The sequence below is a fragment of the Choristoneura fumiferana genome, chromosome 18, assembly GCF_025370935.1.
Source record: "Choristoneura fumiferana chromosome 18, NRCan_CFum_1, whole genome shotgun sequence".
Lineage (NCBI taxonomy): Eukaryota > Metazoa > Arthropoda > Insecta > Lepidoptera > Tortricidae > Choristoneura > Choristoneura fumiferana.
In genome coordinates, this window is record NC_133489.1 from 18,601,476 (window position 1) to 18,625,638 (window position 24,163).

A 24,163-nucleotide genomic window follows, 5' to 3' on the forward strand; every position below is an offset into this window, starting at 1 on the left:
TATTTCTCAATAAGCGTCCCCCCGCTCCAAACAAACCACGTCAGCTAGCGTAGGCGCCTAAGATTTTTCTATTTTGGAATTTTCGTTTAGAAAAAAGCCACTAACAAATATTAATAAACGTATGTGAGAATGATGTTCAATAAACATCTAAGTCTGCAGCAGCAAAGCGACGCCGGCGAGAGTCCACTTTGATGGTTTATCTTTGGTCTTCAAGTTGAATGTCCAGACATAAGTCGGCCCGCGGGTCCTAGTCTTATAAACTGGACACTCGTACATATTGCGAAGATCCTGCTTGTCCTGTGTTATTGCCTGGAAATACACAGTTTTCATATTAAATGAATATTTTACCTTACATTAAATTTGTTATTATCTTACTCTAAAATGTCATGGGAACTTTAAAATACCTAATACAGCAGGAGCAAGTTGATATGTGTGAGTATGAGTCATATTTTTTGGCAGAGGAAAGCGTAAATGTAGACCACTATGTAATTTTTAGGTTCTCATGAGAGGCTAAATTTCAATTGAAATCGCTACTGGTTTAGGCGAGCGAAGTTGTATACAAGATTGAGCTCACATGTTTCAAGATTATTATCTTTTTGATAGAAACATTAAAGATTGCAGTCGCATGTTCCTTATCCTTTTAAGGTAAACGGTCAATTATGAAGTCAGCAAGGGGTATTATTAAATCAATAAGAAAATAGGTATAGCGCCACCTCACATCAACGCGTGGGAATAGAGACAGTATTACTTACTTGATTTTTGTGCAACAGATGTTTAAAAACAACTTGATACTTGACTATTATGTTTACAAGCTAACTTACTTGATACATAACATTTACAACTTATTTAACTGCCGGGGTAGGTGAGTAGGTAGGCGCCGTGGAGAGCAAAAATAGAACACGACCAACATGGATGAACTAAAAATATAGTCATTGACAAGTCAACTACATAATTTGGTATCATAATCTCTTTGTGTAAGTATTCATATAGTCTATGCAGATTTTTTTTTAATTTTCATCCTATTTGGCTGTTGGTGGCTGATTGGCGGAAGTCCTTTGCCACGCGCTTTGAAACGTAAAAAGGCAGCTGTCAGCGGGGCTTTAAATTTGGTGGGTATTATTTTTGCTCCGTTTTTGCTGCTTTGCGGAATTTGGCAAGCGTCGTATATCGAAGTCGGCTGCATGGAGGTTTGTTATTCATTACTTACCTAAACTTTGTTACCCTAAACTTTTGCTCACCGAAAAACAAATAAATTATGGCCTTGGTAACAGTCACTATTATTTGAAGGTTTTATTTGTATTTATAACACTCTTCATACCCTGACATTTATAACGGGCATAGGAGGGAACAGCTCCTTCAGCCTGGAGTCCATGACTATCCCAGCCTGGACGTCCCAACGAGCACCCTCCATGAGGAGGCCGTGGACGTATGCTCCGTCGGGGGGTGCTGACCTGGAATCAGCGATCCTGCCGTGAAAGGATTGGTATCAATACATGCGTGAAGGAGTGGACAGGTGAAAGCTTATCGCATTTTCAACAAAGAAAATTTTTAGCTGGATAAAGGCCTTTCGCAAAAAAAAACAACAAATGATCACTGACTTTTGACATCCATTCACTAAACCTAGATTATAATGTTCAGATTGATTGTTAGGCCTTTTTCAAACCACGTACATGTGTGAAAAAATCATTCGAAAACTTAAATATACAATATACCGTACACGTACCGAACACATTGAAAAAACCAGAAACAAATGCTAGGACAGAGGATTGACCCCGAATCGTCGTTAATCCATGACGCACTTGCCCATACAATACTATACAATTATACACATACACAGTGAAATGTCCTAATGTGTTTTCAAACAGTAATCTACTACATAATTTAATTTGTAGCACTTGTAAAACAGCCTATTACTATAAAGCTACAGCTCAGATTAAACGTTCAACTTAACAAAATTAAGTAGAATCGTAATTTTCTACAACTAGGTACTCATATTTCGAAATCAGCACATTTTTTTATGAATTTCGAATGGTATTATCGAGTACCCTAATGTAATTTATAAAATCGACCCACTCTGTTAAATAAATAGTCATCGGTATCATTTAATTGTTTCTTTGTTGAGAATGCGGTATTTCAATTTACAATCAGCCAAGTAAAATCTATAGGGTTACCTACTAAGTAGGTAATTTGTCCCCTTTATTTTTTTGTTTGCAGATGGAACAAACAAAAATTGTATGATCTTCTATATTTTCATGCCATGCGTAATGGACTTATAACATTAACATGCTTTACAGGCATATTCGTCTAGTACATTTGCATCACAAAAAAACTCTCATGCAGTTTTTTAATTTGTATGCAAATTTAAATCAAATTGAGTTGTTGACGTTCACCTTGACATTCAATCGTGTGAGACAAAAATATTTGCTAAGAATGTTTAAGACAAAATTTAAGTAGCATGTCCATTACCTTGTCATATTTACCTAAATCTTTCCTGGTAGATTTTTTTTTAAGACAGAATCACTGCTATGGATGACGGATTAGTTCAGTTAATTGCGATACTGTTTATTAAAATTGTTTTCGTGAGTAACCCAGGATAAACAATACGAACGTACCAGGGTTGCCATCTTTGGTAACTTTTTTTTAATCTAAATACGGTGTTGAGTATAGCAACTCTGATACGTAAGTACAAAAGTAGGTAACACATGTGACATGTCCAGTGAAAACTTATAGTGACAGACATTATTTCCTTGATTACTTTATTAGAAATACCTATCATAAATCAGTGTAAATTAATTTATTGTCCTGTCAATGCCTCGACACAGCAAGTTCTAGGTATATTTAATTTTATCATTTTAAACTGACCAAGGAAGCAGAATATTATTCAATGATGTAATACTTATAACTTACGTGAAGTCCTCCTTCATTTTCTTGGTGACATCACACTGGAGACACATTTTGTCGAGCGGCAGCTCGTAGCGGCGGGCCGTGCTTTGCATTATCGCAGTCAGAAGGCTTTGGGGGTTAAAGAAGCCTGCCAGCCACACTGATGATGGTAACTGTTATTACAGGGAACGATAGTTATTAATGATTGTTAACAAAGATATGGAATGTTATATAATTGAGAAGCAAAATTGATAGACGAGAAGAACTGAACCTTATTCATTCTCTATTTAAATTTAGTTTTACCAATTAAACTACGATAACTCGTTAGCAATCCCTTTACAAATGTGATTTTACTGTAATTTACGCCAACAATTCAAAACTCGAAAAATAATACGATCTCCTACGCTACCCTAAGTACACAAATTGTATCATCATCATCATTATCTTTATCCTAACGGTTGATAGTATACCTAATAGAGCCCTTAGTGCATATTTCCTCTAAAAAAGACTTATTACATCATCATCAGATCGCTCCCTTGTTACCATATTTATATTATTTACTTACAACAAAATCAGTAGCCCACGTTTCAAGTTCTCGTAATCGGAGAAGCAGATCCACGAACCAAGCTGAGAGCCCGAGTAGCGAGGGGTAGGCCCTGTTCGACCAAATAGCCGGAACCTGGTCTAGGAACAAAGCATTCTCTAGCTCCTCCATTACCGATGTTATTGTCAGCTCACCCTGAAAAATATATATAAAAATAAAATAATATACATTATAATAACATCTGAAAACTTTTGTCCTCAAGCGATTCACTAATTTCGCCTAATTTCGTGAAATATGGCTTGTCATTGACTGAGTAGATGATGTACAAAAAAAAAGTAAAGACTTAACTTGTTTATTAACAAATTCAAAACTTTCAATTGTTAATTTACTAGCCTTTACCCGCGCCTCCGTCCACGTAGAATTCAGTTTTCACTATCCCGCGAGAACTATGCAATTTTCTGGGTTAAAAACTATCCTATGTCCTTCTTGACTATCTGTATGCCGAATTTCATCTAAATTGGTTCAGCTGTTCACACGTGATGAAGTAACAAACAAACAGATTTACAAACTTTTGCATTTTTAGGGTTCCGTACCTCAAAAGGAAAAAACGAAACCCTTATATAGGATCACTTTCAAGACCCTTTTTCTCAGGAATGCGTAAAAGTATCAAGCTGAAATTTATACCAAATACTCAGGTCTACTGTCTCTTGGAGCTGTGAAAAAATCAAACTTCTAAGCCAACGCAATCAAAAGATACAGCCGTTTATGCTGCAAATTTTCGACACTCGCAAGGGAATCAAAACCTACAGGGTACTCCCCGTGAACTCAGAATCTTGAAATTTGGTACAAAGCAATATCTTATAGCACAGATAAAGGAAAAATTGCGAAAAGCATATTTTTTTAGTTACATCACATAATAAACATATTTGTACGGAACTCTCGGTGCGCGAGTCCGACTCGCACTTGGCCGGTTTTTTAATATTAGTGGGGTTAGTGGGATGTTACCTTCAATCCCAAATCCAGTTCCCTGAGCGATCGCCGTATCTCTCCTGTCAGATAGTTCATGCGTTCGCACTCCTGAAAAGCTACGATCACGTAGGGCGTTCTCTCCTCCACTTTTCCCATTATCTCTGTCATGTTAAACTCTTCTGGAAGCTTCTCCATTATCTCGTCCAGCATTTGTTTGACCTTTAAACAATAAAAATGTAGTAACGTCCAAATTGCTCCAATTAAAAAAATGCAGACAAAAAAACAGCTATGCTATGCTCAGCGTTTCAACTCATCGTCGCTTTTTAATTGATAAAGAAGGGGGGGAACTTTTATTAATCTTGTCATTATTTAAAAATATATCATTTACAATTGTGATTTCATGTTCACCCTAAAATATATCTTAAAATATACCTACCTTATCTTCTCTGGTAACAGTTGCAGCGCCAGACGCTTGAGCATCTCTCGGCTGCATTTCAAATATAGTTCTAAAGAGATTCTCCGAGGTCGTGGTAAGGAAACCTATTTCAGCGTTTGGGTGTAGACCATAAAGGTATGGGGATTCAGACGGCATAGCATCTTCAATGTACTGGTGGTAGCCTATGTAGTCTGTATTAGGAGGGGCAGGAAATCCTGGAGCTAAGTGGAGCTCACCATCTACCTGTGAAATAATTGAGCCAATTAAATATTAAATCTAATTGAATCATTAACCTCAAGCAGAAAAGATCCAAAAAATCTTTTACATGCGCGTCGTACGTTTATCAAAGTTTTCATGGAGGAAAATCAATCAAGTAAAATTTAAACTGAAGAATAGATATTGAAGAATATATTAAAATCTTGTCTTCATTATTAAATTTAGTTTTAAAACGGAAATACGAGCGTTACTCACTAGGTCTGATTGCATTAATTCTTCAAGGTAAGCATTGCAAAGTCTTCTATCCCAGTCATCAGTGATGTGGCCACCGTACATGATTTCTCCAAAAAGATATCGCAAATCTTCCCACGGAACTTTAGAATTGGCTTCCAAATAGTTGTATAAGACAAATACACTTATCGTTAGGTCTCCTGTATAATAATTTGTTTGTTAACATTGCATTTTAGTTTAGTATTGTCCTTAAAAAACTACTAAATCAAAAAATCATTGACTACTGACCAACGTTGAATGGATATATCTTGTTCCAGCCCTGAGGTCCGAATTTCCTCCTCTCTGCCACGACAGCGTGAAAATAACACAGTGCAAAAAGTATAGCTTTAAATTCAGCTTCCTTGCCGCACATTTCCAAAGTCTCCTGGTTAAAATTGTCCAATGCTTTATGAATATTCGCCTAGAAGAAGAAAAATTGGTCAAATGTGCTCACAAAGCGTTGCATTTCGGTGACTTGAAAAGTGATAACTTGATAACAAAAAGTATTATACCTGCATTCCAGTAGGTGGTTCGTTAGTAATCTTAATGCTGGACTCCAAAATGCCCTGAGGTATTATATGAGCCGAGGGAGTGGCAGCAGGCTCCGCTGACATAAACAATCGGTAGTTCTCGTGGCTGCCTGATGCAAAGCTTTCCATCTTCTTCTCAAGGCTAGATAACCATTTTTTTACCAAGTGAATATTCTAAAAAGCGCAAAATAGAAATAGACATCGTCAAAATCAAAAACATTATTATACGGCATTTTAGTATCCCATAATCTTTTAGTACCTGTAATACAACCCAATGTCCTTTCTCCAGAGCTTCATCCATTGCCTGTTCTGCTACCACCTCTTGGCCTTGACCCAATGAAACATTATGGAAGTTTCCGTTGTCAGCTGTGAAGCCCATTACCTTTCCTAGTGCTTCTACATCTTTCAAAGGATTCACTCCAGGGGAAAGGATGAAAAATATAGGAGTTGTTGGACTAGTCTCCTCAAAAGATTTGCTGAATTCTACTGTTCTGTTTTCTACGTACTTCGCGCCCATTTTTTCCTCGATGAAAGCTCTAAAATCAAAATATCCTATATATTTTGAAAATGATTACACAATTTAAATTTTGCCTCTGTATAATTTTAAACTTACGCTACTGCATACGTCATCCGATCAGGTCTGAAGGCCCGCAGCATGCAAAGTCTTTGAATAGCCGTTTTATTTTTCCATTCCTGAAAAGACAGTTTCAAAAACTTCATCAAAACCTGTTAAAAAAATTTAAACATAAAAAAGCAAATGTAAAATCATTTTCACCTGTGGAAACTTTTCCCTTTCAGGGCAATCCATCTCAACAATTTTCTTCCACCTTTTAGGGGAAGTTTCAATATCACGATCCAGGTTTCTAAACTCATCCTTGCTAGCCAAAGAGCAGATACCGCCCCAGCTTTGATGGGATAGGAAATCAACGGGACTAGTGACGTGGGGTTTGATTGGGAAGCGAAGGAAGAAGTCCAATTCAGCCGGTGATAGCTCTTCACTTATGAGAAGAATCTTAAAAAGACAACGAGTTACATAATTTGTATAATTTCACACTTTGCTATGTTCTCAATGTATGGATGGATGTTAGAGTTTATTGACAGTAAGAAAAAATTATAACCTGGAAAGTCATCTGCGAAGCGAAAATCAGTTTGTCACATTCAAACAATCCCCTAGAAGTATATTGGAAGACTGAATAGCTAATACAATCAATGAGATTCTTGATCCTTTGGCTGACTTCTTCAGCCGGCTCCGCTCGCGATATCGCTTTTTGGAAGACGACACTAAAAGCCTGAAATATTACAAAATATAGACTCCTGTTTTAGCCATTTTGATTTAATTTACACGTTTTTAAATTATAAACATTTCCAATGTTTACTACCGTAATCTCCAGTCTATATAAGTCTTACTGCTGGTGATGAGCTGAGTACAAACTACTCTCGTTACAATAGAAACTTGGGCTGTAGTTCCCACCCAGTCACGGTTCAATCAAGAACTTCACACACATTTGAACTGCTTCGTTAATAAGCTCACAGTAAAGAGGTTGAAGCCCAGTTTCTAACCCACAATCCTCTTCTTAAGAGACCATCAGTCAAACCACTAGACTTCCACGGCTCTTAGTTATACTACAAAATATTCAGTATCCACTTACTTTAAGAGAAAATTGATAAATCGGATTAATAGTGTTCAAGTCGTTTAAAATGAAATACAGAAGAGATGCCCTGGCAGAGGCTGGCCGATAAAATTCTCGAGCTTGATCTATTTGATGTGATGTTATTTTTGCTTCGGCGACCTTGAAATTTTCAAAAGTAAATTAAAACGTATTAAAATATTGTGGGGTTGTGAATATACTGTTATTTTACTGTATTAGATTATAAAGTACACCTTTTTCTCAATATCAGCAGCAGTTTTCTTAGTGGTCTCCAAGTTTTCTACTAAGGCCGTATCACCTAGGATATTATCTCCAGCAGAAGAAAGCCTTGAGAGCAAATCATCTTCTAGCTCCTTTAATTGTATCTTAAATTGATTTTGTTGAACTGTCAACTCTGCTTTAAGTTCTTCTAAATCAGGTCTTTCAGCTTTGACAACTTCAGCTAAAAGTTGATCTTCTAGGCCATCTCGAGTTACAGTAAAGTTGACCAAGGTTGTCTGAGCTTGCATTTCAGGTTTGTAATGCGGGTTGGCCAATTTAGTGTGCAAAATTAATCTGAAGTTAGTACTATACTCTATTTCCTTGTCGCCAATTTTAATGGCTCTGAAAGATAATTAAGTAGGTATGTCAAATCTTCAAACAAAACTCGCGTACTTTAAATTAGAAGTGTTAAAGAGAACAAAGATACTTCTGCAGATGAGAAAATATAAATAAAATGTATTACTAACCTCCCTTTCTTTATTAAATTTCGTCCCAATAAAGGATCCAATACAGGATCGACAGTTTCATCAATATTTTCCAATAATACTGTATCTCCTTTTATGATAGCCTTTTCTATTGTGTCCAGGTATCCTTTTTGCCCTAATCTTATTACTCGTAATTTGTCACCGTACTTTTGTTTTATCCATTTTACACCTTGCAACTAGAAATGTATACATATCTATTGAAAATAAATTCGCATATAAAATGAATATACATACTAAAACAATTTATTAAAAACTATAAAAAGTGCCACTTACTATTATAAAATTGAGACTTATGAAAAATAAAAGAAAGAAAGAAAGAATAAATTTATTTGCTAAAATTCGGCAAAGCAAAAAAAATTACATTTAAAAATAAGAACCACTCTCATATACTTACTATAATCTCTCATGAATCTCTTATGAAGTAAGTATTGAATAGAATACTTTAACAACACTTATTACTTCTACAACTTTCAAATATCTACTTTACCTGTGGGTCAATCATAAGTGGCCATCTTACAGAATTCGAAAGTATTGTAGCATTTTCAGTACTCATTCGATCAGAGGGTAATCCTTCATTCTGCCATACTGCTATTATTGTATCATCAGTCAGCATTGTTAGCGGATCCAGACCTTCAGTTATCGGTATTGGTGGCTGAAATAAAATTAAGAAAATATTGTCCTTGGTCTTAAAGCCTATTGAACATTGGTTAAACAGCATCAAGAAGAAATACAACGTCTTTGTAACTTTGGTATTCAAAATGGGAACGGCATATACAACCATACTATTAAGTGAAAGAAAAATTTGCCTGCAGTAAAGCTGCAGTGTTTTAGTTCCAACAATATTACTAATTTAAGTACGGTATACTTGTTATAAAAACTGTTAATGTGATCATGAATCATGATTTTCAAGATGTATAAATTATACCAACCTCCAAGGTCTTCATGAAGACTAGCCAATTTTTGTGCATTAAATCCAACCTGTACTGCTTTGTGAAGCAACCCACGTATGAAATGAAAGCGCACACTAAGAGTACATCACCTGGTAATGTTGTGCTTTGTTGCATGAAACTGGAAAAAACACGAATATGATGTATTTGGCATTGAAAATGGATCCAAGTAATCTGAAGCTAACGAACCTCAACAATCAGGAAAGGACAACGAAGGGTGAAGTTTAGAACGTAATATAAAATTACTATTTCAAGCTCAGTTAGTGCTGGATGATGTAAGGTATGCATTATATAACTCATTTCTTGAAATTAGTCTGATAATATTTAGCGTTCCGCATAAATTCAAAACAAAACTTTTTACAGATTCATTTTAACAAATAATTTAGTGCCTCATAATAATCCAGCATTAACCGAGATTGAAATGCTAATTTTGTATTACGTTCAAAATTTCACCCTGTATTTGCCTAGGAGACATCTGTTAAAACTTACTTCGACACTGCCTCAGCCCATCTGACATTTTCACTAGCCAATCCATTGACCAATCTGTTAGCTAATTGAATAGTTCTGTTTGTAGCATCTGCTTCTTGCTGACACTTTAACTTTTCAGCGGTTGCCTTTTCGAAATCTGCTGTTAGCGTTGCCAACTGTTCCTCTAGAGACTGTTAACAAAATGGAAAATTTAATTAAACATCCTTTGTTTAGCAATTAACTCAAAAGCTTTTTATGTAAATTAGTTTACTCACAGCAACTTGAGATTTAATAGCTTTCAATTTTTCCGAGGCTGCAGCCAATTCAGCATTAGCAGCTGCTAACGCTTTTCTTTTAGGTTCAACGTCACAAAACACTTCGAAAAACTTTATTATATTAATGACCCATGCGCATAGACCAGCAGCCGCTCCTGATTTTGTTCTTATAAATTCTACAAAAAGAAAGTGTGTTCTAAAACTAATTTCGATAAATGATAACTTCTAAATATGCAAATACCTGGTTCAAATTCAGAATCCTTGAGGTAAGGCTGTATAGCTTTTATAACATCCGGATGTATATTTTCCTTATCATAATTCACAAGTGATTCCAAAAACACATCCACTTTTGCCATTACCATCTGTCAATTAGAAATTTTACTGTTAGTGGCATTACCAGATCTCGTTCATAATCATTACCCAGTTTTAAGAAAATACATTTCAATGTTACTCGTTCGTTCACTAATATACCTTGGCAGCTTTCCAACTTCTATCTTTCGGTATCTTTCCACCAGGTGCTAACAACACCATGACAGCTGCAGTAACATTGGTGACTGCGCCAGGTGGTGAGCCAAAAGACTTAAGCTCAGTAAGGTTAGCTTTGTTTAATGTGTTCAAAGCCTCTTGAGCTGCTATTAACGCCGGTTCTGCTTTTATAAGATCTTCTTCGCAGTCTTTTTGTTTTTTGGATACTTCCTCTGCTATTACTGCTACTTTTTCTTCCTCCTCGTCAGCTGCAAGCAACCAAAAACTGTAGTTATTAATAATTGACCATATTAAGATGTTAAATGTAATAACAAATATCGGAGGTACTATACCCAGTGCCTTTTCACTCTGTACTTTAGCTGTCTCAACCCCTACTCGTTCAATTAGCCTATCTGCCGCATCATTCTTTTGCTTCAATTCAATTTCTTGTATAGCCAATTTTGCTTTCAAATCGTCTACTTGAGATGCGGTGCTTCGTAATTTTTCTAGACCATTCTCTAACCTATAAATAATGAAAAATAAATATAACAGAATAGAAGTAAATCTTATTTTAGATTTTTTTTATTTAACGTAATTTAAGTTACCTCACCTCGTAATTTTTGCACGCAGTTCATCTGTTTTGTTGTAAACTAGTTTGGCGTACAAGTTTATCTGCTCAAGATAACTTTTGGGCGTAGTGTAGTTGTACCTCCTTTCATTAGCTAAGTATGCTTTTGATATAGTATTCACTGATGTATGCACATACGCCATAAATCTTGATACAGAATCCCTCAAAGATGTCTAAAACAAAACCGATTTAAAAATAATGAAATAGGTGCAGAAATTTAACAGTAAAAAATTCTTAATACTTATTTAAGTCTATGGTTTCAAGTCCTTTTAAGAAAAATATTATTTTTCTAACCGGTAAAACGGACAATTCCTCCAGAAAACGCATAGCCACAGAAACTAGAGCTTCTTGAGGCCATTCGTGGAACCAGTTTATAGAAGTACAATTAATAAGGGCGGGAAACTTTCTCGAACGCACTCTCAATGTTGCACCAACTGGTGAGAAACACAGCACAACCTTAAGTTGCTTTCGAACTCTGTCGATGAAGAATTTCCAACACACTTCTCTTGTGTCTGGAAGACCAGCTCCTTTTACCTGTCAATTTACGTTAATGTTAATAAGTTCTACATACAGTTAACAAATTAAATCGGTAAACTTTGGTTAGGGTCAACATTTCCACACCTACATGTTGACACTTCTTAACCCTGAGTTTAGAGTCAACTCGTAGTTATATGATATATACATATTTAAATCGTCGTCTGCCTTTTTTAAATTAGGTCCACCAAATAAAAAGCGTGCGTGTGTGAAAAAATTACCTCATTTCTCACACCAGCGATAATGTTCTCAACTTCGTCATCGGGGAACAAATCGGCGACTTCGCCAGAAGCCAGCATATCGTTGATAAGGACTAAGAACTGCTCATTAGCCACTTGAGCATCAGTCATTAGGAACATGATACCAACGTTCTTCAGGCCTGTTTTTATGTATAAGTTGGATAGCTCATTCTGAAATGAAATTGAAAATTCACATTTGTATTGTGCGTCATGTGTTCTTTTAATGATAGGCAAACAAACATTGGGATGATAGTTGGTTTGAATTGCAATAATTGTATACTTTCTTAATTACTTCTTTAATTGAGTTAAGTTGCCTTCTGCTTCCTTGTTTTATCATTTATCAACTTTAACAGCGAGCTAGAATATCTTATTTATAATAAACCGATAGTCAGTTATTTGTGTGTACCTTTAAGTCAGTGACTCCATAGCCTTTTTTCAGTTGAATCTGTATAACTTCTAAGCTGGATATAAACGCAGCCAAACGTGAAAGTGACTGTTTTCCAGAGCCTCCGACCCCCACCAGTAAGGCACTTCCTCTAGGACTTTCAAGGATGCGATTAATTCTGTGAAAATACATGAACAACATTAAACACAAGAACAATAGAATACAACTACACAAGGTTTTATTTAAATTTACGACAGTACCTGCAAATATGCATCATGGCATCTTCAAACAAGACCAAATTCATGGCTGCAATGAGATCATTGTAACTCGCCATGGCCTCAGTCAATAATTTATTAAGTTTTTCCCAATTCCCAGCCGACATGTACTTCGGTTCACCAATACCACCGGCGAAGTGGCAGAAGATGTTTGGTTTTTCGAATACTACACCTTCGTCTATCTCCTAAAAAAAATCGTTACATTAATTATATTTTTTACATTGTTATTGTTAAGAAGTTTGTTGCGGATTTAGTTATTGATCAAATTACTTAGGCTTACCTCAAAGTTTTTCTTACAAATATCAACTTGCATTTTCAAAAAGGCATCTATGTCTTTGTCTTCAGTAAGTTTATCACCATAAACACGTTGCGTCTCATGCAACCAAAGACGTATTAAATCTGACGGTGCTTCAAGACATTCATTAGAGCTGAATAGCAGACCCTGTGAAAAATAGTTAAGGTTAAAAATTGTTTTTTTTTATTTTAATTTAGTATTTATATACAAAGTAACACAAAAAAACCATGTAGCAACAAAACTTTGCAAGGATGATCCTTAAATACCTATCTTACCTGAAAGATATTGGACAGGTCTCTCAAATTGAATACATAATGAAATTTAATGGCAGTCGGCAGAAACACTTGAGATACTTTGTTGTGCAGGGCTATAGAAGCAGTAGACACGTTAGCTAGAATCAAAATATAATCAGTTAAGTATCTTTTTCAAGTTTGTTTAACTTTTTAACCACAAACAAATAGAATGAACATTAAATGAACTTACTTGATAATTTAGCAATTTGTGCATTTATTCTCAATTCAGGATTTGTCAAATGTTGACTCAAAATAGAATGGTAGATATTATTTAGCGCCTCTGAATTTGGAAAGCTAATCGCAAAAACGCAAAAATGTCTTTGCAATCGTGGATTAATTGTAAAGCTGCCAGAAGTCGGATTCATGCAAGAAACATACTGAGTATTATGTATGTCTTTAAGCGATAGCTTGGTTCTGTCATACCAGTGACTGTAATCAAGATGTTGCCTTATTATTGTATGGGGTTGAACTGTGCCATAAGCGTCAACTTCTGGCATGTTCATGTCATCTATGAAGTAAATCAGAGTTTTACTTCCCGGGGGACCGTAATTTCGACCTGCCTTCTTTTCCAAGGGTTTTTCTAAAACCTTTTGTAACATTTCCGAGGAAGTATAAAAATTGAACGGTACCGACTGAACCGCGTAATTTTCTGAAAGGCTGAAAATGTTACGAAATTACAAATAATTAAGTACACAGTAAATTCAAATCATTAATTGTAATAAACGTTGCAATGACATACCCTTGTAATTTTTCATTTACTAAAACAGTCTTTCCACAGCCTGCGCTTCCAACTAACATAACAGGATGCTTATTTTTCATCAGCAAATCTAAAAAGTACCTGATTCTTACGGTTTCTGCCGTTGGCACTAACACAGCCTGAAATGAAACATTATTTACATTGCCATTCAGTTTTTATCTTTACTTTGTACAATATTTAATATAAATAGCTAACTGACCTGTAATGGTATGTCCGGGTCAAGTTCAAATTTTGGAACCTTTTCCGTCCACGGTGTAAACTGTTTGGTCTCAGTGTCAATATAATAGTCAAAGACAGTTCCCCCAGTAGGAAATTTTACATTTTTGAATTCATTGACCCACCATTTTGTAAATTCTACAAAACAGAATCATTATCAGATACATTGACAAAAGCAATGAGAATTTCTACAGTTTAAAATCTTCAATATTGCTTACCGACTCTGTAATCAATCGCAGTATCCTGAAACATGGCTGACCCGAACGCCCAAACGCAGGCAAAGACAAAATACATATCGTGTAGTTCTTTTGCACAATCTGCAGGCGTATTTTCAGGAACCAATAAGCAATTTAACAGATAGCACAACATTTGAATATGAGCCATTTCAGCTATAGGTGTAATCTTTTTGAACCTGTTCCTTATCGTTTCCAAACAAGGAGGGATATATTTGTCAAATAACATGACTAAATTAGATTTTTCAGCTGGTATTTTCCGTGTTTCAATCCAGCTTGTAACATACCTTTAACAAATTTCTACATTGTAAAAAAACTATTTGTAGACTGCCCCAACAAACCAAAAATAGTTAAATAAAACTTACGGATTCCATCCGAGATCTTGTGGATTGATGTACAAAATGCCAGCTCTAGATACTGTAGCTGGAGTTGCAGTACGAAGATTTGAAATCTCAAACATCAACCTCATCGTGGGAGTGAGAGCTATTCTTTCATTGCTAGCTAGAGTCAATATTTTATTGTCATCCATTACAGTATTTAATGATTCAATCCACATAGGGTCAATATCACCATCTAAAACTATCCACTTCGGATTATCACCAACTAAATTCGCTTGATCTCTCATTATAACTGAAAATAGGCCATCTTTCCATTCCCTTGTAGCTGGATTTATTACACCAAAGAGTTCATCATTCGTTACTGCTTTTGGATTCAAGTCGTTAAAAACTGGCTTCTTTCTAAGATTTTGATAAGTTTTGAACAATGTCTTCCACACTTGAGTTTTTCCTGTTCCCGCATTGCCTATAATAAATACAGAATGTCTGACCTCTAATAATTCTTCAAGTTGTACTACTTTAAGAATAAAATTATCTTCCGGTTGAAGTAAAAGATCCATTGCAGCTTGTTTCACAGTTCTTTCAAATTCCACGTCCCGTTTTCTTGGTACTTCTAGCGCAGGAAATAGGTCACCAATTAAACCCATAAATACTGGCATATCATCCGTCACTATTTTAGGAATATTAAAATCACGCAAAGCTCTCATTAAAACTTCTTCTTCAGGTCTTCCAGGGTCACCTCTCTGACGAATGAAAATTAAATATTGTAATGGCCACCTTAAAAAAACTTTATATTTTAAGATAAGTGTGTCACTTACTTTCAAAGAACCGGCCACAACCAACACTGATTTAATAGCTCTTAAACCCCAGTCGTAGTGATCTTGCTTCGAAAGTAATTCCTTACATAATGTGTATAAAGTAATAAACTTTCTCGCTAAGACCCTGGCATCTTGAAATCCTTCAGCAACCAACATGATTTCACAAATTAATTCAAAATCTGGTACTACCATAGCGCATGGTCTAAATAGGGCCTTAAGATTTTCTGGCAGTTCCGTTCTACCAGCGTAACCCGGATTCATTGTAATGAATATGCCAACAGATGGTACTAAGCTTATTATTTCTCCCATGAAGTTAAATTTATCTTTTTTGTCTCTGTGAAATACATGAAATCGTCAACATACAATATGTCATCTTAATCTAAATAAAGTGTGTATAGAGGAATAACCAAGTGAGTTACCGTATAGCATCTTGGACGGATTTTACTTGCACTGCCACTACTGACAACACTTCAACAGAAATCCTGTTAAATTCATCAAAACATCCCCAAGCTCCTGTTTGAGCTAATCCTTTGTATATATTTCCGCAAGACTACAAAACAATATAACTTTTAATTCTAGTTTTTCAACGAAAAAGCAATAAAAGTAATGCTCATAAGTTAGTTAAAATACCTGATAATCCATTTGCTCTGAGCAGTTGAATACATAAACCATGATGCCAAGTGCTCTTCCCAAATCTTTTGTGGTCTCGGTCTTTCCAGTACCGGCTGGTCCTGCTGGGCCTCCGCCCATGATAAGATGCAAAGACTAAAAAGCAATTAACAAGAATGATGAAATAGACAATATTAAATAATGTTATGCTTATGTTTATCTTTAAAGTAGCTTTTGCCCGCGGCTTCGCTCGCGTTAAATTTGGGGTAGGTAACATACATTTGCTTTCTGCGATCCTTTTTTTTCGTGTTTTGATTGATTTTACGGAGGATCTTATGCAAATACAAATATAGACAGACGTTATTTTAGAAAGATGGTGCAAATTTTCTAATTTAAAAAATAACCTACATAATTAATCATAATTCGTACAAACTTTGAAACCTGTTTCACGTATCCAGTGGTGGAGTTTAAGACATCGTCCTAATAGAACGCGAATGCGCGATCATCGCAGGTTTGCGCGAATTTTACTCGTACGAACGCGCGATCAAACATATTGAACTCGAATAGGTGTCCTAATTGAAATTCGCGCGATAATTGCGTCGGCGGGGCACCGCGCTCGCTCGCTCGCGTCGTCAATTCGCGCGGTGATAGGACACTCAGTTTTTGCCATCGCGCGAACATGCGATGGTCGCATCGCTTAGTCGCGCGATTGGCGTTCTATTAGGACGATGCCTTAGGAAATGTTAAAGTACAGTCAGCAACAAAGATATGAATACAGCTAAACTGCCAAAAATATGTATACTGGACTTTATTGCCTGGACATTAAAGTCGTGTATACATATTTTTGTCACTTTCGCTGTATTCATATCTTTGTTGCTGACTGTACTACGCGTTTCTTTTACCCGTGACTTTGTACAGGATATAGGATTATTCCCGCGGGATAAGAATAAGTGAAATCTAAAGGAAGCTGTACTGACTCTGTAAATTGAAACTGGTTTCTTTTATCTAAGGAAATCACAAAGTTCCCGCGGGGTAGATCTCTACCTCGATTAAAAAAAACTTTAACTAATAGAAAGATTCTTGACTAACATGGCTACCTACTTTTTACTGAATGAAATTAATATTCTTAATTGTCAACGAGAGACATTGTAGCATTCTATTATTTAAAGAATTTCCCGAAATGGGGAATGGATGAAAATTTTAAAAACGCTTAAAACTTTTTTATCGATAGGAATAACCTTTCTAATTAACACGCATAGAAACTCATGTCAGTGTACCTGAAAAACAGGGTCGGTATTTCCATGTCAGTATTATTCGGCCCAGTAAAGAGTGTCACCTGTCAAAACGATCGAATCAAAGACACATAAATTATTTTTTATTCTGGACTATGGAACAACCCGTAACAGGCACCATCTGTCACAACCGTGTTTATGTACCTATTTATTTTTTTGCTTCCTGAGGGCATTAAGCTTGTCCAAATACATAAAAATATGCTATTGGTATATACTTTTAATGTGCATCGTAATAAATTAAAAAAAAAAAACTATTTTTTTGGGTTATATGAAAATTATTTAAGAAATGCCCTTAAAGTTACCTATTATAGTCTGTCATCAAGTCACGTGTACTTAAAAACAGAACGTACATGTAAATTTTCGTACTGTGCTATCAACCTTTGAGGAGTTTCATCATGAGCAGACGACCCTGGCTGCAGCATCAGGTAGTGTTTGTTAATAAATGCATTGTCATTGAAATTGAACAAATTATGTTTAGTTTTTTTATGATGTGTGCCATTAACTATTGAGGAGTTCCCTTCTACGGAGACGATGTTGGCCAGGATGAGCAGGATGTCTCTGCCAAATTATTGTATTGTTACCAGATTTACATCAGTTTGCCAAAGCTCCAGTCCCTAGTTTTCCCGTGGGAATTTCGGAAAATCTTCAAACAGTTTTTACCTATTAGTATTACCTACCTGCATGCCAAATTAAATTTAATTCCAAATTTCAAGTTTCTAGGCTTAGCGGTTTGGGCTGTGCATTGATATATAAGTCAGTCAGTTTCTTCATAGATAATTGTTTAATAATACCTGAGTTAGTGTGATGTAACATCGATCAGTCAGTGGTGTTATCACTAGTCTTGGGGTGTTGCCCAAATATTCATAACTATAGACAAACTGAGCATCGCATATATTCGCAAAGCAGTGGAATGCTTTTTCATCCCATCTGTAAATTTAAAAGTACATTTATTTTAAAAGGTAGACGTAAAAGAGGTAATTATATATAAATAAGATTAATGTATAATGTAAGAGCAATTATAAAAAGCAGGCATGGAATGAATTATGGATATGAACCTGAGTCTGACAATAATGAGTGAGGAGTGTGTGATGATCTAGTATAACTGCCAAGACCTGTGACGAAGTTGGGATTGCCATTGGAACGCAGAACCAGCCTCTACTTTGCCTTGAATCATCTTGCTAACTACATCTCTCGAATGAACGTCTATTGTACAAATAGTCATGATTTTCTGTCGATCTTGCTTTGTCAGTTCTCCTATTAGGAGAGTGATTAAGGTACTAAGCTGAGCTACTTGTTTTTTAAAGTAGTCTTTTAATGCGTTATCGTAGCCTTCTTCTAGTCTGGCAAATGCTATGTTAACTTCGGTTGACCACCATATTTGCGTGCCGCATAAAGATACTTGAGCCATGAAATCAAACAGCCATTGTTCTCTAGGCTTCTCTTCATATGAAACCATCCCTTCACCAAAATAATTTCTAATAGTGCTTCTCATTATATCTTGTAACCGGTTGAGCCAAACTTCTACCTGAAACCAAATCACCATTAGATTTGATTTTAAACGTAATACAGTCAAATTATTTCTAACAAATTTCTTACAGGCCCAGTACAATCACAACTGCCGTGAAAAGGTACGTATTCTCCATCCTTAGCAATCATTCCAGATGCAATCTTTCCAGGTTTATCTTCAGCTTCAATGAATTTCAGTTTAGCAATTGAATCAAAAAGCTTTGTTAAATGTCTGTAAATAATAGAAAATCCACATTATTTAAATGCAAAACCTACTTATTTAATTGCTAAATCTACTATTTGGTCTCACTTTCATAACAATTCTTATTTTTTGGTATTTATAAGACAAAAGAAAATAAATAAATAAAACAAACAATCACTTTTACCTTATAACTAAATCAGCTTGATTTCCATTGGATAAAATATCCAACAAATCTGCAGATGATACAAAATAAAACCGAGGAAAGGCCAGTCTCTTTGTTTCTAAATACTCAGCTAAAGCTTTCTCACAGATGATCAGGTCGTTTTGAAGACCATCAAGTTTTTCAACTAATCCTTCTTTGTTCGTGCCTTTTACAACGTTAGGTGTTTTTGACATGTCTTTCGACAAAATCTAAAAAAAAAAAAAAAAAAATTGCATCGTACTATCGCCTTACAAATTATGTTTTTGACTACTGTTAGGTGCACTTAGTTACTTTGAATTCCGTATCGATTCTATCAAATCTTGCAGAGTCGTCTGGCAATTGCTTTCTTATATCTTCGGAGCTCATAAAGATACTTTCCAAATGAGTCCAAGTGCGTTGAACTTCAAACCAGACTGTGATTACTTGGTCTGCAATTGAAAGTTTTTGCTGCCACCCTGATACTTCTTCTAAAAAGTGAGCAATAAACTTTGATGTGATGAGATTTTGAAGTTGAACCTGGAGACAATAATTCATTTCATTTAAACCACTGAATCTTATAATGCTTAAAAACAATCTGACGTTAAATACATTATTTATATAAAATGCTTTAAGTATGTGTTTTTACCTGATTTTCTTCTAAAGTCTCAATAAGCTCCTCGCTAGCCCTTAATAATATACAACCAGTTCTTTTATGTACTTCCTGTTCAAACTCCATTCCACTCCATGTTGTATTCAGGTCTTTGAGAGTTTTCTCCATAGACATCTCCTTGACGGCTTTGTCAACAATATTCTTCACTTCTTCCTCACATTCGTGCAAGTTTAGCGCTAAAAGATCTGCTAGTGTCGTGTTTGCATCCATCACGATCCTTACCTGGTTTATTCAATTAATATAAATACAACAGATCTCATTTTAAATATTGATTATTAATATAAACACAGAAAATAAAAAAAAAAAAAAATAGGAGCTAGAAAAAGGACGACACCAATCTTACACCGCAATCCTGCGTACACACAAAATCCGATTTAACAATACTACGAGTAAAACTACATACTTTACGGAGAAACAAGATATATAAATATTAGTAACAATAATTACAATAAAGAAATAGTATATATACAAGCAACATTGTGTACCTACAAATTTAAAATGCTTTAAATACTAAACATATAACATGTATAATACCATAAAAAATAGAAAGCTATCTTTATAATACATAACAACACACTAGGCATATTTATATAAACCACGTACAAAAATATATAGCATGCTGAATCAGTCAGATCCTGTCCCCGTGACTTTGAAGTACTTACAGTGATTTCAGGTGGCAATGCAGCTAAGGTCTGTGGATCATAAATATATTTACATTCGCGAGCATTCTGTACATTCCTTCATTTTGTTTTTACATTCTTTTCAGGCAATTAATACTTTAATAACTTTCCAGCCAATATCAAATAATTCAGTGACAATTTTGTCATAACATAAGCAGAAAATGTGCTGGCACAACATCAAAACATGCAAAATGCATTACTTCAAACAATTTTCACATCCATAACGTCCATTTGAAACGTGTGTGCAACCCAATGTCGATTGAGCTAAATGGCATTATTTACATTGATATATCATAATATGTACAAAGGATAAGAGTAAGTTAGGAGTTTAGTTTTAATACCACGTTAATTGACCTTTTTACACTGAACTTACCTTCGTACTTCTCATTAACTGATTCCAATGTCTTTCTCTTATAGCTGGATTCTGAAGCTCACCAACTGCTCTTAAAGACGTAAGCATATTCTTCACGGTGGCCTCCAGATTGATATAGGTATCCCAGCTAAATGCAACTTAATTAGTAAATAACTAAATCCTTTTATTTTTATTCTTTATAAAGTTATGAACATTGACTAACCTTCGCATCTCTTTGTCTAATAATCTTATTTCCTTAGCAAACTTTTTACATTCAATGTCCATATTTTCAACGTCTATTTTACGCCATGGTGTCGTTTTCCAATCGTCTATACTGGTTCTCACAATGTAGACGTAATCCCAGAGTTGCTGTTTTCAAGCAATATGTAAAATAATTACAACATAATACGCTTTAAAAAAATATTTTCTCATACACAAATAAAACATAATTTATGTGTAAATAATTTTAAATTTACCTTTAGCATTCGCAGCTCTTTTCTACATTGCTTCAGTAATTTAAATTCTGGTACGTTCACTTCAAACAATGAGCCAGATTCCTGAATTCCTTTCATACTTTCCTCCAAATTTATCAATTCATAATCTACTTTTGACATAACTGTGTAAGGGTCTTCGCAGTCATATTTGAAGAACTGAATTAAGAAAATTGTTAATGTTGTGGGATATAACTGTTACTAACGTAAATAAGTGATACCGCAATAGTTTTGATACGTACTTCATATCGCTTAAATACGTCTCTATAGTACGTAACATGGCTATCAAATGTAGCTATTTTCTTTCTTATACCGGAAACCTCGGCCGCTTGGAGTGGAGCAACTTGTTGCTTTACCGTTAGCGCTAATTTCTTTGTAGTTTGCCATTGGTCTGGTAATTCCTTAAAACAAATTTCAAATTGAATTAAAATAGTTTGAAAGTTGTCTGAGAATTATCTCGGTTATAATCTTTAAGCTACCTGTAAAAGGACATTAACTTCTTCCGGAATGTCCATATCGTAAAATTTGAGGAGCTCAATAGTTTCAGTTAGCGGATGAAACATATCGTCAGTAGTCACGGCTCGATCTTTAACGTTCATTAAATATCCCATTACCGTGACTAGAGCATCATAATCACCTTCGGGTACAGGCTGAAGTAACCCTAAAATATTATTTATTAGTATACAATTCAAATTTTTCAAGTATTCATGTGAAATTGTTGTTTCTGTATCATTCTTATATTTCTTATCTTATTTATTTTTATATTCTATATACCTTCATCGGCTTCACGGATGAAATTTCCTAAATCGCTAAGACTTGACGTGACATTATTTACCAAATGCTCTTTATACATATTCCCCCATTTTCTAACTGTATTGAGCAAGGCTTGGCGAAATGGTCTCACGTCAACCTAAGAACAAAATAGACTCGTTAAGAATATACGTCATTGTTTCTGAAATAATCATTCACACGGGTTCATATTGGCTCATGTATCGGAGAATTTCTTTATTGATAAACTTATTTCATATAATCATCGTAGTTCTAACCTAACCTAACCCACTTTTTGGTAGGATTTCGACTCTGTGAGGGTCGCAGTTCTAACCTTTAACCTAACCCACTTTTCTGGCAGGATTTTGGTTCCGTATGGGTTGCAGTTCCAACCTAACCTAACCTATTTTTGGCAGCATTTATATTTCGTGAAGGTCACAATTCTAACCTAACTGGCTTTTCTGGCTTTTTAGTTTTTTTTTTCCAGTTTATTATTTTGAATTTACTTGCATTTATGTATAGATAGATTAGGAATAAACAAATGCATGTTTTAAAATATGTATAATACCTAATTTTATTGCCTGAAATCGATATGTTGAATGATGATTATATACATAAATTATAGTAATAGAGATATTTATGTTAAATGACATTATGAATACAATAAATTCGGAATTCCAATGATTATTATCTAAAATAAAAGTGATACATATTCGAAGTTTCAATAATCGAATTTGCAATTTTATATGAACTTTGGCGCACCCCATTCAGACAGTGACTTCATTTGTAACATGTTTGTAACACTTACCTGAAACCAACAATTAAAGATTTTATATGGTTCTATGTCCTCAATATCCATAAAGAGATTTTCATAATGATCAATTTGTTCTCTAAAAGCTTCCATCTTAGGGGCGCTTGGTTTCGGTGGGATAACATCTTTATCTTCGGACCCAATTTTGTCTATCTCTTCAGGAGCCAGTATTCGTCCATAAGTCAGGAATATCTCCATGACCGCATCTCTTTCTTCTAACCATAAGAATGAATAGTTCTCAAAGGTTTTGCAAAAATCATTTGCATCTTCAATGACCTTAAAATAAGTAATGTTTAAAATTATACTTTAGATTACATTGATAACGTCGTTCGTCTTGTTAGTAGTACATCGAATATTACCTTTTCTATTCCATTCAAAATGTCTTCTTTCATCTCGACTATATCAGTGTTCCGAGTTATTTGCGTTTCATATGATTCTTCTTTCTGGAGATATATACGTTCCACTAAAGACGCCATTTTTAGTATATCATCAATTAAGCTCATTATCAGCGCTGTAAATCCTTTTTTGTCATTTGGATCAAAACTTGGATTAAAAACCATATCAGGTGCAAGTAATTCAAGTTGAGCTTCAAATAATGGAGCTAACTTATTTTTGGGCTCCATATGCTCAGAAATGTAACCCAAGCTAAAATGAAAGGAATTATTTTAAAAAATGAGTAGTTACTTAATTAAGACGTTATTTCATTCACACATTTACCTGCAAGCAATAGTCTTAAACAATGCCTCTTCAAATAAATTGTCTATAAACGCTACGTAGTTAAGCCATATTTCACTATCTTGATTGTCTTGCATATTAAAAAGTTCCATATTCTCTTTCAGTAAGTCTGTTATTCGTTGCGCCGTAGTTTCAATATCACTGTATCGCTTGTTTATTCTATCTTGGCGGTCATCAAGATTTAGTAAGGTATCCTGTACAATCAAATTATTAATAGGAAAAAAAAATCTTATTTCTTGTTGTATAGGTATTTAAAATGTATTGTTTACCTTTTTTCCATCTTTCCTTTCAAATAATGGTTGGGATGACCATGTACTCATTACAGCTTTTATTTCTACCAAATTAGCCTGTATTTTTGACATTCGCTGGTACAAACTACCTACTAACTTATGTAACTCTTGCAAATAATTCCATAAATCTAAAAAAAAAACATGGTTATGACTTAAAGCTTATTTAAAAT

The 24,163-nt window shown here is 34.9% G+C and overlaps 1 protein-coding gene across 3 annotated transcripts in view; it reads right to left on the reverse strand.

The window, feature by feature from the left end:
* Dhc93AB (Dynein heavy chain at 93AB) overlaps positions 1-24,163 on the reverse strand; it is a 29,334-nt gene continuing 5,171 nt past the window's right edge. Inside the window, exons 11-65 of one of the 3 annotated variants that reach the window (XM_074102076.1) lie at positions 23,973-24,121; positions 23,686-23,897; positions 23,328-23,613; positions 22,966-23,244; positions 22,164-22,299; positions 21,869-22,050; positions 21,632-21,790; positions 21,375-21,548; positions 21,122-21,267; positions 20,920-21,046; positions 20,529-20,558; positions 19,843-20,088; positions 19,509-19,733; positions 19,200-19,426; positions 18,904-19,045; positions 18,420-18,832; positions 18,099-18,234; positions 16,037-16,171; positions 15,826-15,956; positions 15,407-15,740; positions 14,619-15,331; positions 14,239-14,540; positions 14,004-14,158; positions 13,787-13,923; positions 13,238-13,704; positions 13,030-13,145; positions 12,740-12,901; positions 12,445-12,644; positions 12,206-12,362; positions 11,782-11,970; positions 11,321-11,560; positions 11,009-11,199; positions 10,752-10,921; positions 10,405-10,667; positions 10,175-10,295; positions 9,934-10,109; positions 9,680-9,849; positions 9,173-9,311; positions 8,731-8,895; positions 8,226-8,419; positions 7,731-8,100; positions 7,498-7,638; positions 6,967-7,137; positions 6,624-6,860; positions 6,462-6,541; positions 6,108-6,384; positions 5,831-6,022; positions 5,568-5,739; positions 5,304-5,479; positions 4,833-5,075; positions 4,433-4,615; positions 3,449-3,622; positions 2,908-3,056; positions 1,319-1,466; positions 1-309 (exon numbers count right to left, since the gene is read on the reverse strand). In XM_074102076.1, coding sequence (XP_073958177.1) covers positions 148-309; positions 1,319-1,466; positions 2,908-3,056; positions 3,449-3,622; positions 4,433-4,615; positions 4,833-5,075; positions 5,304-5,479; positions 5,568-5,739; positions 5,831-6,022; positions 6,108-6,384; positions 6,462-6,541; positions 6,624-6,860; positions 6,967-7,137; positions 7,498-7,638; positions 7,731-8,100; positions 8,226-8,419; positions 8,731-8,895; positions 9,173-9,311; positions 9,680-9,849; positions 9,934-10,109; positions 10,175-10,295; positions 10,405-10,667; positions 10,752-10,921; positions 11,009-11,199; positions 11,321-11,560; positions 11,782-11,970; positions 12,206-12,362; positions 12,445-12,644; positions 12,740-12,901; positions 13,030-13,145; positions 13,238-13,704; positions 13,787-13,923; positions 14,004-14,158; positions 14,239-14,540; positions 14,619-15,331; positions 15,407-15,740; positions 15,826-15,956; positions 16,037-16,171; positions 18,099-18,234; positions 18,420-18,832; positions 18,904-19,045; positions 19,200-19,426; positions 19,509-19,733; positions 19,843-20,088; positions 20,529-20,558; positions 20,920-21,046; positions 21,122-21,267; positions 21,375-21,548; positions 21,632-21,790; positions 21,869-22,050; positions 22,164-22,299; positions 22,966-23,244; positions 23,328-23,613; positions 23,686-23,897; positions 23,973-24,121 — 11,171 coding nt within the window. In that variant the 3' untranslated portion in view covers positions 1-147. Of the gene's footprint in view, positions 310-1,318; positions 1,467-2,907; positions 3,057-3,448; positions 3,623-4,432; positions 4,616-4,832; positions 5,076-5,303; positions 5,480-5,567; positions 5,740-5,830; positions 6,023-6,107; positions 6,385-6,461; positions 6,542-6,623; positions 6,861-6,966; positions 7,138-7,497; positions 7,639-7,730; positions 8,101-8,225; positions 8,420-8,730; positions 8,896-9,172; positions 9,312-9,679; positions 9,850-9,933; positions 10,110-10,174; positions 10,296-10,404; positions 10,668-10,751; positions 10,922-11,008; positions 11,200-11,320; positions 11,561-11,781; positions 11,971-12,205; positions 12,363-12,444; positions 12,645-12,739; positions 12,902-13,029; positions 13,146-13,237; positions 13,705-13,786; positions 13,924-14,003; positions 14,159-14,238; positions 14,541-14,618; positions 15,332-15,406; positions 15,741-15,825; positions 15,957-16,036; positions 16,172-18,098; positions 18,235-18,419; positions 18,833-18,903; positions 19,046-19,199; positions 19,427-19,508; positions 19,734-19,842; positions 20,089-20,528; positions 20,559-20,919; positions 21,047-21,121; positions 21,268-21,374; positions 21,549-21,631; positions 21,791-21,868; positions 22,051-22,163; positions 22,300-22,965; positions 23,245-23,327; positions 23,614-23,685; positions 23,898-23,972; positions 24,122-24,163 lie in introns of those variants that run through there. The other 2 variants (XM_074102075.1, XM_074102074.1) reach the window with 2 other exon arrangements.